This window comes from Oncorhynchus masou, chromosome 10 (genome assembly GCF_036934945.1).
Source record: "Oncorhynchus masou masou isolate Uvic2021 chromosome 10, UVic_Omas_1.1, whole genome shotgun sequence".
In the NCBI taxonomy this organism is placed as follows: Eukaryota; Metazoa; Chordata; class Actinopteri; order Salmoniformes; family Salmonidae; genus Oncorhynchus; species Oncorhynchus masou.
The window spans coordinates 34,271,396-34,287,530 of NC_088221.1; the positions used below are offsets into that span (position 1 = coordinate 34,271,396).

Genomic DNA, 16,135 nt, shown 5'->3' on the forward strand with positions numbered 1-16,135 from the left:
CAACAACCAACTTGACAGAGCTTGAAGAATTTATTTTAAAGAATAATGTGCAAATATTGTGCAATCCAGGTGTGCAAAGCTCTTAGAGACCTAGAAAGACAGATGCCAAAGGTGATTCTAACATGTATTGACAGGGGGTTGAATACTTATACAATCAAGATATAGTTGGTTTATTTTTCATAATAAATCGCTCACTAATTCACTCACTCACTATACTTTATTCCATCCGTCTTTCTCTCTTTCTCGCAAATTCTGAATGTGTATTTTTATTGGCTAATATTCCCTGGCTAATATTCTGAATGTGTATTTTTATTGGCTAATAATCTCTGGCTATTCTGAATGTGTATTTTTATTGGCAAAAATTCTATGGCTAACATTCTGAATGTGTGATTTTTATTGGCTAATATTTTATGGTTAACATTCTGAATGTGTGATTTTTATTGGCTAATATTTTATGGCTAACATTATGAATGTGTGATTTTTATTGGCTAATATTTTATGGCTAACATTATGAATGTGTGATTTTATTGTCTTTTCAGACTTTCATAACTGAACCACAGGGTTTTCGTTAGGCATAATAACAGCAGATGTTGTACTTGATATTAGAAGTAGATATTGCTAGGATTGTGGAGAGCAGCACACCATGATTCTGAGGTAATGACTCTCAAAACCCTGTTTTTCTTCTTTTTAATTGGAGGTCAAGCCAAACGTGTCATCTCTATCCATAGTATACTCCTCTAAATCACTGTTACTTTGCTCGTCGACTGATTAGGTCCAGGCCAGCCATAGCCAAATGGCTTTTGGTTCAGTCCTTTACGGCAGAGAGAGGAGATGGTGGTTCTCAGCCTCTTGATCCTCCTTGGTTGGACAATGGGTTAATGGGTAGAAATGACCAAACTAACACAGATCATACCCACAGGTGCAGATTCAGACCAAGAAGATTGACCTGAGTCACGTGACCTCCAAGTGTGGATCGCTGGACAACATCCGCCACCGGCCAGGTAACCTACCCGCTCTACCTGTAGACGGAGGTGCCTCGGCAAACTGATTCCAGCTGCAGCTATGGCTCTTTACACTACAAAAATATGTGTCGTCGAGGGCAAGATGTCTCTTCGACAACGGTTTCAAACTAGTTGTGTGTAAAAAGGCTCAAAATTGATCTCAATCAATTACCCCACTCTGACAGTTGAGAGATATGTGAGCTTACAGTGTATCCACAACACACTAGGACCATGACCATGGTGGGCTTGTATAGGAAGTAGACCTTTAACTTACTGTAGATAAAGGAAAGAGTGAGAGAGCATCATAGTGTGTGTTCCAAATGCCACCCTATTCCCTGTATAATGCACTACTTTTTACCAGATACCTATGGGTATGGGCTCTAGTCAAAATGTGTGCACCATAGGGAAGGTGTCATTTGGGATTCTTCCACACAGTAAGAGGATCTAATGTGTGATGTGGAAAAATCCCCCCTGCTCTGAGATAGTGGTGACTGACTACTGTGTCAGAGTCCTACACCGCCATCTCGTGGTCATACTGATTATCAGCTTCTGTCCAATAATTATTCACACTGCGACACTCACCCTGCATCCTAGAGGTAACAATCCATTTTCAAAGCAACTTTTACATTACATATTAAACTACAGATATATCTGCAGGGTATGGACCCCAGGAAGACTAACTGTTGTCATGGCAACGGCTAATGGGGCTCCTGATAAGGAATAAGGGTCTGCCTAGTCTGTCATATAATCAGTTTGACTAATTATTGATAATAAGTTAAAATGATGTATTGGAACAAATGAATGGGAGGATAATACATTCCTGTCTTGAAGTCTTCTACTTCCTCTCCTCTCTCTCTACCCTCTCCCTCCACTCCACTAGGGGGAGGTAACGTGCGCATAGAGAGTGTGAAGCTGGACTTTAAAGACAAGGCCCAACCCAAGGTGGGTTCCCTGGATAATGCACACCACACCCCTGGTGGAGGCCACATTATGGTAAGTCCCATCATACTGTAAACTCATCACAACGAAGATTGCTTGCATCCCAAATGACCGCCTATTCCCTTTAAATGGCCCCATGTGCCCTGGTCAAAAGTAGTGGTCGATAAAGGGAATAAGATGCCATTTGGGACGCAGCCCTGATCAGTTGGACATCAGTCTCAGTCTCCTCCAAGGTTAGCACCCCTCCAACCATCCATCTGACGTTTGTGTGTGTATGTATCACCCACCTGTGTGTATCTTCCACCTGTGTGTGTATGTATCTCCAACCTGTGTGTATCTTCCACCTGTGTGTGTCTTCCACCTGTGTGTGTATGTATCACCCACCTGTGTGTGTGTGTATCCTCCAAATGTGTGTGTATGTATTACCCACCTGTGTGTGTGTACCCCTCGCCTATCTCACCCACCCTAACTCCCTATAGATCGAAAGCCACAAGCTGTTGTTCCGTGATATGGCCAAGGCCCGGGTGGACCACGGGGCGGAGATCATTGTGACCCAGTCTCCGGAAATGGGCATGTCAGGGACGGTGTCCCCCCACCGCGACAGCCACCTGTCCTCCTCTGGCAGCATCAACTTGCTGGAGTCTCCACAGCTAGCCACTCTAGCTGAAGACGTTACCGCCGCCCTGGCCAAGCAGGGCTTGTGAGCGCCTTGACCCCCTCAGCCCAGGCACCAGATCTCTTGACCTTCCCCCTGCCTCCAGTCCACCCCAGCTCCGGACACCTTCCCCCTGCTTCCAGTCCTGAACCCCTCAACTTGCCTCAAGTTCAACCGGACCCCAAGCCTTGGACTCCCTCACTTGCTTCTAGTCCAGCCCAAGTTCCCTCATCATGCCTCCACCCAGCCTCCAATCTCCCTCCAGTCCACCCCCAGCCTCGGGTACCAAACAGCCCACACAAATCTCTGCCTCAACCCTGCCTCAACCCCACCCTGTCTCAACCTCACTCTGCCTCAACCCCACTCTGCCCCCCGGAAACCTTCTCTGTGCCTCCATCCAGCCTCTATCCTTCCCTGCTACCTGCCATGCGGTCCATCTCAAACACCCTCACCCCACCATGCCTCCCATCCATCCCAGGCCATGGACACCCTCACCCCACCATGCCTCCCATCCATCCCAGGCCATGGACGCCCTGACCCCACCCTGCCTTCTGTCTATTCCAGGCCCTGAACACCCTGAACCCACCCTGCCTTCTGTCCATTCCAGGCCCTGAACACCCTGAACCCATCCTGCCTTCCGTCCATTCCAGGCCCTGGACACCCTGAACCCATCCTGCCTTCCGTCCATTCCAGGCCCTGGACACCCTGAACCCATCCTGCCTTCCGTCCATTCCAGGCCCTGATCACCCTGAACCCACCCTGCCTCCAGTCCATTCCAGGCCCTGGACACCCTGAACCTACCCTGCCTCCTGTCCATTGCAGGCCCTGAACACCCTGAACACCCTGCCTCCAGTCCATTGCAGGCCCTGAACACCCTGAACCCACCCTGCCTCCAGTTCATTGCAGGCCCTGAACACCCTGAACCCACCCTGCCTTCCGTCCACTCCAGGCCCTGGACACCCTGAACTCACCCTGTCTCCAGTCCATTACAGGCCCTGAACACCCTGAACCCATCCTGCCTTCCGTCCACTCCAGGCCCTGGACACCCTGAACCAACCCTGCCTCCAGTCCATTACAGGCCCTGAACACCCTGAACCCACCCTGCCTCCAATCCATTGCAGGCCCTGAACACCCTGAACCCACCCTGCCTCCAGTCCATTGCAGGCCCTGAACACCCTGAACCCACCCTGCCTTCCGTCCACTCCAGGCCCTGGACACCCTGAACCCACCTTGTCTCCAGTCCATTACAGGCCCTGAACACCCTGAACCCACCCTGCCTTCCGTCCATTCCAGGCCCTGAACATCGTGAACCCACCCTGTCTCCAGTCCTTTACAGGCCCTGGACACCCTGAACCCACCCTGTCTCCAGTCCATTACAGGCCCTGAACACCCTGAACCCACCCTGCCTTCCGTCCATTCCAGGCCCTGGACACCCTGAACCCACCCTGCCTTCCGTCCATTCCAGGCCCTGGACACCCTGAACCCACCCTGCCGTCCGTCCATTCCAGGCCCTGGACACCCTGAACCCACCCTGCCTTCCGTCCATTCCAGGCTCTGGACACCCTGAACCCACCCTGCCTCCAGTCCATTACAGGCCCTGAACACCCTGAACCCACCCTGCCTCCAGTCCATTCCAGGCCCTGGACACCCTGAACCCACCCTGTCTCCAGTCCATTCCAGGCCCTGAACACCCTGAACCCACCCTGCCTCCAGTCCATTCCAGGCCCTGGACACCCTGAACCCACCCTGTCTCCAGTCCATTACAGGCCCTGAACATCGTGAACCCAACTTGTCTCCCGTCCATCCCAGGCCCTGGACACCCTCTTCCCATCTTGCCTTCAGTTCAACCACCCAGGCTCCCTCACCCTGTCCCAGGCCTCCTGTCAACCCCAGCCCAGATGCCCAGACACCCCCCCATCCTGCAGCAGCTTCATACTCACCGCCTAATGGAGCTGCCTACCCCACCCTATGTCAACAAGACAAATTAAGAAAAAACAACAACCCTTATGGAACTAGAGACTATTTAGAAAGTACTTTTGGTCAATTGTTTGTTGATATTTCCATTCCAAGTACTTGTACTTTTTTTCTCCATCTTTTATCTGGTGTATTTTTTGTAATGCTGCGTATAAATAGATAGATAGTGTCCAAGCACTGACTCAAGATCAGCTGTAGCTCTTTGCACCACATAATCTGGGTATGGGCCAGGTATAGGGTGGGCTGGTCTCTGTTCAGTTCTTAGGAGCAGCCTTTTCTTACACTAAGTAGGAAGTATCGTGGCCATGCCCATACAGTACTCTACCCATGCCAATGCCGCCAGCACGTCTTGTTTTGCTCAGTAAAGTGCATGGACGCCAGACTCAACATTCACCATACATCAAGCATCCTTGCAGCTAGTCCCAGATCCAATATATAATAAATATATAAACAGTATATTGAAAATATGTATAAATATACCAGCTCTTTGTCTTCAACAACATCTCTTCGAAAAACCATTTTAAAAAGTGATTAGTCCTATAAGTATCTTATACCTGAAAAATTGCATTATTTCAATAACTAGATAATGGTATGATGAGCATGTATTGATTCTAGTTACAAAAAGAGGCTATTTTCTAGTTAAAATAAAAGGATTTTAGTAAGTTATTTCCTTAATCGTTGGATAGAAAAATTAACACTTCATGTTTTTGTAGATATTAGTTGACTAGTATGTTATGCTTGTTGAAGTTGACTTCAGACAACTGTGCTGGTATTGCTAAGGAGTACATCTTCCAGGCCTGCAACAGAGTACTAACGGCCCTGCAAATGACTAGCGCCCTGTCCTGGTGGCGTACAGTAGTTGTACATCAAGATGCCTCCCATTACAGAAACAGGAGAGAAGCTCCTGCCCCTATGGGCCGTTCTGGCTCGGACCAGGCTTACTTTAATTACAGAGAACTAACCAATGCTACTCTCTCTGGGAGCTGTTCTTCTAAAAGGCTGCTTAACCAGTCCTAGTTTAGTTTAAGAGGATGCTGCTTTGATTCTCATCTCAAATATCTCAGTTCAAAAGAAACAATGATATAGCTCGGAGCTCACAGAAGCTGTGATCACAATCCATTCACCATGCTAGCAATAGGCATTGGATGGCTGTAAGATATTTTAGTCCATAGTGTTCGATGAACAACCCAAGGCTCTCAGAGCAGGCTGAGATTGAACTCACGAGGGCTTGCAGTTGTCTGAACCATATTGTAGATGAAGCTATTATTTAAAGATGACATTTACAAAGCAGCTGTGGAATTCTGGACCCTGTGTCCCTACAGTTCACTTCTGGATGCTAGGTTTGTTTTGTGTAAAACATTTAGGGGGGGAAAAGAAAGGGGGAAAATAAATAAAACTACATTTCATAAAAACAATCTTTAAAAAAAGGAAACTCAACAAGTCATGTTGCATCTGTTTGATAGTGTTCCTCTATATTTTTTCTGTCGCTATTTTGTGGTATTTATTCCTCCTTCATTTAGTATTAATGTTTGCTTCTGTGTTGTTTCTGCACCCCCCTATCCCCTACCCCCTAATCCCTGATCCCCTAACCTCTACCCCAACCTACAGCAACTGTAAATGTAATTAAAAGTAGATGTACGCAGTTTTTCTCCTGTTGATATGATACTGATAACAAAATGCTCTTAACAATTAAAGACAATAAAAACACTGAAAAACTCTCTCGTCGTGAGTATCTCCAAACTTTTTGGAGATTATGGTTACCACCTATAATGTTGTGTGGGGGATCTATACTTAAAGAAAGAGAGTCAAGCATGTTTTTTTAAATATTTTAATCATTCTTTCAGAGGCAACAAGAATATGAACATTTGGACTGCTGGGCCACCACCAGTGTTTGTCTGTTTTAACCTCTCCCCTATAGCTACACTAAGGATGAGTCCCAAATGGCACCCTATTGGGCTCTAGTCAAAACTAGTGCACTATATAGGGATTAGAGTGCCATTTGGGACACAGACTCACTCTCCGCACTCTCCCGCAGAGCAAAGAATAAGAGCCGCGACACCGGAGGGTTTTTGAAAAGTTTATTTTGTGAAATAGCGGAGGAGAAAAATTAATTAAGACATAGGGGAGAGTGAGTTTTGATGGCCAGTCTAGAGCAAAGCCAGTCACTTCTACTGGCCCAATCCAGGCAGCAAGTAAGGGATGGAATGGGTAGCTCCTCCCTACCCCCTTTCCTTCACCGACCCACGGTGGAGAGGCAAACCCCGCCAAGATGGCGGGGGACAAGACAACAAGAGCATCTGCTGTTTGGTGGTTGAAAAGAAAGGACAGCTTCTAATGGAGGAGAATAGAGAGCAGAGAGTCGAAGGTCGGAGGTCGAAGGTCGGAGTCAGACCAAAAAAAATGAATGAAAAAAAAAAATAACGGTTTAGAAATGACATCTCATAGTCCTTTATCCCCCTGTCTGTTCCTCAGGTGGTTGTTGACTAACAGTGGGGACTGGATGTCCTGACACCATTGGGTCTGCAGATAACATGTTAGCTTCCTCGTTAGCCACTGCAGCCGGAGGATCCTTAAATAGACATGATGTGCTTGACAAAGGCTGCAGGGATGAGGGGGAGGGAGGAGTGAGGGGAGGAGAAGGGGTGTGGAAGGAGAGTGAGGGAGGATAAGGTAGGGGAGAGGAAGGGGAGGGAGGGAGGGAGGGAGGGAGGGAGGGAGGGAGGGAGGGAGGGAGGGAGGGAGGGAGGGAGGGGGAGGGAGGGAGGGAGGAGGAGAGGAGGGAGGGAGGGGTGAGGAAGAGGTAGGAAGAGGGTCACAGGGGAATTAAAAAGGAGAGAAAGAGGAGTGAGCTAGTGAAGCATTTGATCTAAATTAAAAACAAAACATCATACAAATCTAGACCTACAGTATAATCTGAAATGTGGCTCTAATGTATGTGCAATATATCATAAGACCTGTATGATGTAAGACAATCTTTGAATCTCAAATTGGACCCTCGTCCCTATGGGCCCGATTGAGACGTAGAACATATACGCCTTTCCTACTCACTTCTCAGTAGTTGTTATTCACTCTACAGGTGTGTCTACCTTGAGCACACTGAATGACTGATGTATTTGTGGAATTTCCATTCAATAGGGCTTACAGTACATGTATCTTAAACCATCCCTTTAATTACGGTGTCCCTTTAATTCCAATTTTGTCGACAGATTGAAGGGAATAAATACATTGAGAGAACTGGTTCAGAATATAGGGATCAATGAAAGAAATCCATCTAAATATATGCATATATGTCTCTGTTTCAGCACCAACTGGTAGATTTATTTAAAAAAACTCCAATCTTGTCAATTATTTAGGCACATTTTAGAGTTAGGAAAGTATGTGTGAATCATACATGCACAAAAGTGGCACAGTGGTCTAAGGCACTGCATCTCAGTGCTAGAGGCGTCACTACAGACCCTAGTTCAATTCTAGGCTGTATCACAACTGGCCATGACTGGGAGTCCCATAGGGCAGCGCACAATTGGCCCAGTGTCATCCGGGTTAGGGTTTATCTTTTTTCATCATATTTGAAATAACTTGTAGGAAATACAGTTCATGACACTGTCATGAAGCATTATGACCATCATAGTCATATAAGGCAGATAGGCCTGTCATGTTCATGCCCTTATATCAATCAACAGTCAACCATATGGTGTCTTGTCCGGCTCCTGAAATCTGCTCCTGCATTCATCCCAGTCGTCAGCAACAGACCACTGGGGTAGGTGCATGACTGACATCAATGTGTGCGTCGCAATTACAAAGAAAATGTAATATGGTCAACAAAGAAAGTAAAAAATACAACATAGCCTACATGTGAACAGTATGTTTATGGTGTAATGGAATGTTTTTCCTTGTATGGTAGGTCATGTGGGTTGTCATACTCTTATGTAGGTGCCATAACCAGTCCTAAAATAATGCAATATATGTGTGTACATATATGTGTCATGACAGTGTTATGACCATATTATAACAGGTTATGACACGTTATGTCAGCTGTTATGACATCTTATGACATGGTTAAGACCATGTCATAACGTGTTATGACGCTGGGTGTCAAGTAAAGTGTTACCAAGCATTCTACATTCTATGCTGTTCCATTTATTTGAACCGTTTCTCAACCTTATTCATCGCGTGTGAAGGTGGTGGAATTATGAGGGAATTAAGTCAAGGTCAGAATATGACTGTATTCGCCACACCGTCATTTCTTTCATCTCCACCCCAAATGAATAGCGGGCGAATAGCATGCTATTCTCATGCTGAAATTCAAGGTCAGAATATGCATAGAGAGATAAGTGCATAAAAATGTGATTTAATTTTTTACTTTTTATCAACAATCTGCTTGATAAGGTGGCAATTACTTAATTAGAGTTTAGTCAACTTAGCAATACATAAATAGTCACCTACTTATAATGCACATTGTTGAAGACAAGTTTCAAATCAAATCACGCTGACAGATTATAATGAGGTTAATATTAATATTTGCACTTTGCATATTGCCTTAGCACTACGAAAATGGGTACCATTTGGGACGTGACCTAAGACTTAGAAGACTTAGAAGACTTGAAGGCTTACCTTCAAAGTTGATACTGCCGTTCTCGTCCTCCTGTCCCTGCATGAGGGCATCAATCTCAGCCTCGGTCATCTTCTCACCTAGAGGGAGGGAGAGGTGAGAGAGGCCAGGTCATCAGTTGGTCTGGTGTCAAACACACACACACACGCACACACGCACACACGCACACACACACACACACACACACACACACACACACACACACACACACACACACACACACACACACACACACACACACACACACACACACACACACACACACACACACACACACACACACACACACACGTCATGGTACAACTTAGGCCTGGGCGGCCACTTACCCAGTGTTCCAAGGACAATACGCAGCTCAGCCCCCATCACGGTGCCGTTGCCCTCCTTGTCAAAGACGCGCAGACCTTCAACGTAGTCATCGAAGGTTCCCTTGTTTGGGTCATTGACGATGTGCTGGAGCATGGGGAGGAAGGCCTCGAACTCTAATCTCTTGCCGGCCATGTCTGTGGGCAGCCAGAGTGAGAGGAAATGCATTAGAAGTATACAGTATGCTCCGAGGTGAAATTTCCCCTAGGCACAGATCTATGATCAGCTTTTCCCTCTCCTAATCCTAACCTTAACCATTAGTCGGGCATATGCTAAATTGACTCCAGATCAGTGTGTAGGGGCAACTTCACCCTGGCCCTTACCATACAGTACACTACTACTAATAATACATAATAATACTAGCTCCTGTACACACAGATTTACCATTGAAAATGACCGTGTGTGTGTGTGTGTCAAAATATAACTACATACAATGCATTTGTAGACACATACATAGTGAAATAACAGAAAAACACAATGTCAGGCATTGTAACCACAACTCAGCTACACCACCAATGGAGGGATATGTCCATCATGACAGGTGCTGAATTGTTACAATGTACTAGAAAAGGGAGCAGACAAATGCCAAGGTGTGGTCACTTATGTGTAAATGTCCTCCCCCCTAGTGTGTTATATTAGGACAAATTCAACTATGAAGGACTGTGGGTCTAAAGTGGAGAGAATAGTGTACACAGAGTCAGTATTAAGGAACGTGGGTGTGTGTGTGTGTGTACGAGTGTGTATGTGCGCTTGTGCTTCAATGTACTGTTTCCGTGTGTGTGTGTGTGCCTGTGCTTGTGTGTCCTTGTATCACTGTGTGTGTGTGTGTGCCTTACCCTCATCGGAAGGGTTGCCCAGGACTTTGCGCACCTCCTTGTTGGTGGGGTTCTGTCCCAGGGCGCGCATGATATCAGCGACCTGGTTGTAAGCCACCTTTGCGTCACCCACCCTGTCGAAGAGACCGAAAGCCTCCTTGTAGTCTGTGGTGAGGTGAGGTGAGAGGAGAGAGAGAGAGAGGAAGAGAGAGGGATGAGAGAGAGAGAGGAAGTGTTTTATTACCCTCAGAATGCCTGGGCTGGTGGCCAACAGAAGCTATGATAACATACCAAGAGGTCTATGAAATGAACATGCACACCACTTTGGTGTTTTTTTGTTGTTGCAGGGATTATTGTGAATATCTTAATTGAATGATAAGAGCTTCGCTCTATCCATTATAATTTTGTAACTTGATGTAGAATTACCATCTGTTTTATATATATATATATATTTTTTTACCTTTAATTGTCTGCACTGCAAATTCTCCAGTGGTAAAAATACACAAAATAATTAACACAGAGTGTTTAATCAACATTGAAAGTGTTGAGTCTGTGGACCCATATAAAGGAAAGATACCTAGTCAGTTGTACAACAGAATGCCTTCAACTGAAATGTGTCTTCCACATTTAACCCAGCATATAGACACTGGAACAGTGTTAAACTTAAAGGGACATTTCTAAATTGTTCAACTTCATATTCATCATTTTCAGTACCACCCCAACATGTGAAAATTGTGTGTTTTCTATGTTATGTAGTAATAAAAATAGAGGAAGATAAGTGTTTCCAATGACATCATCAACTGATTAGTAGGCTGATTAAAATCACATGATGCACACCAATTATCTCACTGGAAACACCTACACTATCTTCCTCTTATCTTTTTTTATTACAAAACATAGAAATGCGCAATTTTCACATATGTTGATGTTGAGGAGGTGCTGGAGATGATGAATATGAAGTTCCTTAAAAACAGTACCATATCTATTTCATGAGGGTTGCACGTATTTCATGGGTTGAATTTACAAAAGTGCTTGTTCTTCACTGGTTAATCTTTTTTTTTTGGCAACAGGTCACAAACATTGCTGCTGTGATGGCACACTGTGGTACTCTACCCAATAGATATGGGAGTTTATCAAAATCAAAAATTGAATTTCTTTTCGAATTATTTGTGGATCTGTGTAATCTGAGGGAAATATGTGTCTCTAATATGGTCATACATTTGGCAGGAGCTTAAGAAGTGCAGCTCAGTTTCCACCTCATTTTGCGGGCAGTGTGCATGTAGCCTGTCTTCTCTTGGATGCCAGGTCTGCCTATTGCTGCACCTCTCAATAGCAAGGCTATGCTCACTGAGTCTGGACCCAAATCAAAGCTTTCCTTAACTTTGGGTCAGTCACAGGTATTCTGCCACTGTGTACTCTCTGGCATAGAAGACCCTTCTTGCCTTGTCTATCTGATCGCTAACAGCTTTGCAGAAGTTACCTGTGGAACCGATGTTAAGGCCAAGGTATGTATAGTTTTTGGGATTCAAGTATTTTTAGCCAGATCCTAATTGGTATGTCGAATTTTATGTTCCTTTTGATGGTGTAGAAGACCCTTCTTGCCTTGTCTATCAGATCGTTCACAGATTTGTGGAATTTACCTGTGGCGCCGATGTTAAGGCAAATGTAGGTATAGTTTTTTTGTGTGCTTTAGGGCAATGGTATCGAGATGGAATTTGTATTTGTAGTCTTGGCAACTGGGCCTTTTTTGGAACACCATTATTTTTGTTTTACTGAGATTTACTGTCAGGGCCCAGGTCTGACACAATCTGTGCAGAAGATCTAGGTGCTGCTGTAGGCCCGCCTTGGTTGGGGACAGAAGCACCAGATCAACAGAAAACAGTAGACATTTGACTTCAGATTCTAGTAGGGTGAGGCTGGGTGCTGCAGACTGTTCTAGTGCCCTTCCCAAATCTCTCTCTCTCTCCCTCTCTCGCCGACCAGGAGCCGACTTGGAATCGATACTGAAGAGAGAATATGAGCTCCACTCCTTTAGAAGGCAATGCTGTGAGTGGACTGACACGAATAAACCAAGAGAATGTTGACCGCGGCTTAAACAACTCCGGCTGGCGCGATGACTGTGCGGCCTACTGCTTGCTCTTAATGAGCTAGACTTTATCAAAGGGTGACAATATAAGACATGGATGCATTTAATTGTTTGACATTTAGAATGTCTATGAGAATGGAGTTAAAAATGGGATTCCTATGTGTGTTATTGGGCCTACGGATAAAGATGTTTTAGATGTTCCATATTCCCCAACAACTTTAAAGACCTATGCAACGTTATCTGTCCACATGATGTTGTCAATCAGTAAATGTGTTCAAGGAATATTATGTAATACTAGGACATCATCCCCTACTATAGGTTCACTTTGACAGCAGCTAACTAGACTTCATGTTATAACATTATGACTCATTGTGACAGATTGGAACATTTTATAACAGGTCAAGTGGTGTCCTAATCTGTGGTCCAGACATATTTTCGATTTAATTGAATAGTTTTCTTGTTTGTTCATATAAACTAGCTAATGTATAATTATTTTTGACCAGTGTTCATTTAGCCATAATGCTTTTGCATTAAGGTTCATACGGAGGGGTCAACCGTGTCCAAAGAACCTTAGAGGCTGACCACTGCAATTTTGGAAAATGTATTGAAAATGGCTTCAGGTGCATGTCATTTGAGAATGTTCACCTCTATAGGAAATATTACATTGTACATGCACTCCAGAGGTTGTTTAATGTTACAAGTTATTTGGTGTAGTCAGATTAGAAGTAAGCCTAGCTGAAATAGTGCTATTGCATTTTTTTCACCCATCTTTGAGTTTGTTATCTTTGTAAACACTACTTAGTCCGGGTTTAGTAATACTAGGCTAACATTGAGATAGAAATCAGAGTGGCAGCTAATCCATGTTTTAAAAGGACCTAGAGTGGATTTATTTTAGTGTTTTTATTAGGAGTCAGAGGTGCAGTACTACTGGAAATTGTTCAAATACTTTGAGTGTTTGCTCAAGCCTGCCTGGGATTCCAGATGAGCAAGGTTTTCAGATTTCAGTTCTTCAATTATTCTATTGATCCATTAAACCAGGCAAGCTCAATCCAGCTCAGATAAAGTATTTGAAATGATTTAAAATAGTATTTGAACCCAGGTCTACGAAGGTGCAGTGATAATGATCTGTTTTACAGTATTGTTACTGATTACATTTTGATAGTGACATCTGATATCTATTATTATTATTTTGTTTACAGGACACAGATTTAGCCTAGTCTTGTCCTAAGAAACACTTTCAACTGAGAATCTCCATTGATCATGGTTTTTAGACTGGGACTAGGCTTAATCTGTGTCCGAGAAACTGGACTTTAGTAATTAGGTTTAGTAAACTTACCCTCCTGCTGGTCGGGAGTGAACTCCACCTATAGAGGGCAGCAAAGAACAACAGTCAGAACATTGAAAGAAAGTGGGGCCCACTTTGGAACATTTACAGCCAATGAAGTAACTCCATTTAGGCACAATTCCACCGTAGCCCCTGTCTGCTATCAGATCTGAGACTTTCTATGGATTTAAACCCTGCTGTTACACTGTCTAGGGGAATTGTTGAGTAGCCTCGACTACAGCCTTTCTATTTCACCCCAGAACAGTTTCTCTCCTAAGCCTGATTCTGGAATGAGAGTCTTGGTACCACAAGACTACCGTGTAGTAGACTACCTCCACCTAGACCACTTCCAGGCCCAGATAATGACTTGCAGGGTGTTTGGGACGACTCCTTACTATTTTACAGTCCATCTCAAACACTAATGAATCAGAGTGCCATAAGAAGGGGGTGAGGTTTTGGGAGCAATAGTCTTGCAGTTTTACTTTAGGTCTCATACTACCTAAACTGTAAGGACGTGGACTGTTGGGGTAGGCCTGGGCCATACACAAGAGGCTCACTACCTTAAGAGCAAACAGGTACAACTTTTAAGTGATTATGTAGCTGTGGATTTTCTCCAGACTCCTCACAGTGTAGAGCAAATTAGACAGTCAGTTTGAAAATGAGAAAGTAAAGAAGGTATATATAGCCTAATATGCATATATATCTTTGTATTATGTATAATGGACCAATACTGGTTGTATTGTAGCCTACTTTATCATTTGGATCTTTATTTTGACAGATTGATTCAAAATGGGGCATATACAACAAAACCACCACATCAGATAAGCAAGTAAAAAAGAAAAAAGGTAAAAACGTTTTTCTCCCATCACCTCATTAATCAAGGAAGAAACACGACCCCCTATCAATCCACGAGACAAAATTAGCTCCACAGCTATACTCTTACGATGGCACTCGATCTTGGAGGTCCATCTTTAGATACTTTTAACATGTCCACATTTGGTGACAAGTTCCATTGCAGTTTCACCTTGTCACAAACTCCTTCAGCCTATCAAGGAAGTCGAGGGACATATGGGGCGTGGTTTAGGTGAGCGAGCAGCGTCTCTCCGGAGCTATCCGAGGTGCTGATGTCTTGACACTTTCAATTCTGCTTCAGAACTAGGTCCGTGGGTCCAAGCGTGCTCTCGCCATTTCACTATCGCTTGTCAAATATGGTTATAATAATAGGCTACAGTATGGAAAATACATTTTAGTTAAGCTATTGCAGAACTGTGGTAACTCCATAAGTTGAAATAGGTACCCTAGGGCTACTCATCAAACATAATAAGTAGCCTAACAGTTGCCTACGATATCCAAACGGCACACAAATAGATAGGCAGTCTTTCACATTTAAACGGAATAGTTTCACATTCTCGTATACATGTGCAGCCTAGGCCTATGTGATTGTGGCATCAGCATGTATCGAGAATGGCCCTTCACCCTCGACCATTCCCTAACTTGTACCTAACTTCAGCAAAACACACTGCAATAAACCAACCAGGCCAAATACCACGGAACATATACAACGGAACAACTAAAGGACCAGAGCAAATAATAAAGCTTTGTAGCCTAACTATTTACATTATGTTGTGACTCAGGAAATAATCATTCAAACTTTTATTTTTCAGACAGACAAAGAAGCCAGGCTAGAGGGATAGAGGGAGGATGCAGGGCAAAGAGGAGGTAGGGAAATACAGAACATAGTTACCTTGACTGTGGACAAGTCGAGTGCAGGGGGGGCGGCCACCACCTCAGGCTCGGGTGCGGGTGCAGCTGCCTTTGCCGGCTCTGCTTTCTTGGCGGGTGCCGCCTTAGCGTCCTTCTTGGGTGCCATTTTAGCAGATAATAAATGAGTTAACTACTTCACCGGTAATACAGGCAGACAGTTCCCGCGTAAGCTTGGAGGAGACTCAGAGCATCAAGGGTGGGTCTGGGCGTATATATATGATCATATTTTACACAGCACCCTCGTCAATGTAGCTCAAGGGACCGGATTGGACAGCGCCAGGAGACGGGTGGGGGGTTGTTCTATACATGGAATATAGGGACTCCCCATCTAAGTCGCGGTCGGGCTGATCGTCAGAAGATGTTACTTCAATACAGCGCAAGCTGTGTAAAAAAATTAATGGGAAACGGTGATTGAGGTCGTCCGGGGTCACCCGGTAGCCTAACGGGCAGCCACCCGGTAACAGTAGCCTGATTTATATTTTCACTGTTTTTTTACCGTCTGAGCCAAGGAATGCATCAGTCTTCTGTGATTTTGATAACACAACATCGCGCATAATCTTTCCCATTTTCTCTCGGTATGAAGAAGTTTATTTATGGGGCTATCA

General features: G+C 44.5%; 2 protein-coding genes across 2 annotated transcripts in view; one reads left to right on the forward strand and one right to left on the reverse strand.

The window, feature by feature from the left end:
* Positions 1–3,252, forward strand: part of LOC135547566 (microtubule-associated protein 2-like) — a 164,178-nt gene extending 160,926 nt beyond the window's left edge. The window contains exons 21-23 of the mRNA XM_064976680.1: positions 920–1,001; positions 1,882–1,994; positions 2,420–3,252. Coding sequence (XP_064832752.1) covers positions 920–1,001; positions 1,882–1,994; positions 2,420–2,644 — 420 coding nt within the window. The 3' untranslated portion in view covers positions 2,645–3,252. The remainder of the gene's footprint in view (positions 1–919; positions 1,002–1,881; positions 1,995–2,419) is intronic.
* A 3,380-nt stretch (positions 3,253–6,632) lies between these two features.
* On the reverse strand, positions 6,633–15,731 carry LOC135547568 (myosin light chain 1, skeletal muscle isoform-like). The gene is made up of 6 exons (XM_064976682.1): positions 15,511–15,731; positions 13,779–13,806; positions 10,378–10,521; positions 9,505–9,678; positions 9,181–9,258; positions 6,633–7,168 (listed from the first exon to the last, which is right to left on the reverse strand). The coding sequence occupies exons 1-6, from the start codon at positions 15,634–15,636 to the stop codon at positions 7,140–7,142; spliced, it is 579 nt and encodes a 192-aa protein (XP_064832754.1). The 5' UTR covers positions 15,637–15,731; the 3' UTR covers positions 6,633–7,139.
* Between the last annotated feature and the right edge of the window lie 404 nt (positions 15,732–16,135).

Bases quoted from the DNA above. Each gene is read 5' to 3' on its own strand.
- LOC135547568 (XM_064976682.1), bottom strand. From the start codon at position 15,636: ATGGCACCCAAGAAGGACGCTAAGGCGGCACCCGCCAAGAAAGCAGAG. The intron at 9,679-10,377 runs GTAAGGCACACA...GGCTGCCCACAG, and splicing joins GGGCAACCCTTCCGATGAGG to ACATGGCCGGCAAGAGATTA. The intron at 7,169-9,180 runs GTAAGCCTTCAA...TCATCCCTGCAG, and splicing joins CGGCAGTATCAACTTTGAAG to CCTTTGTCAAGCACATCATG.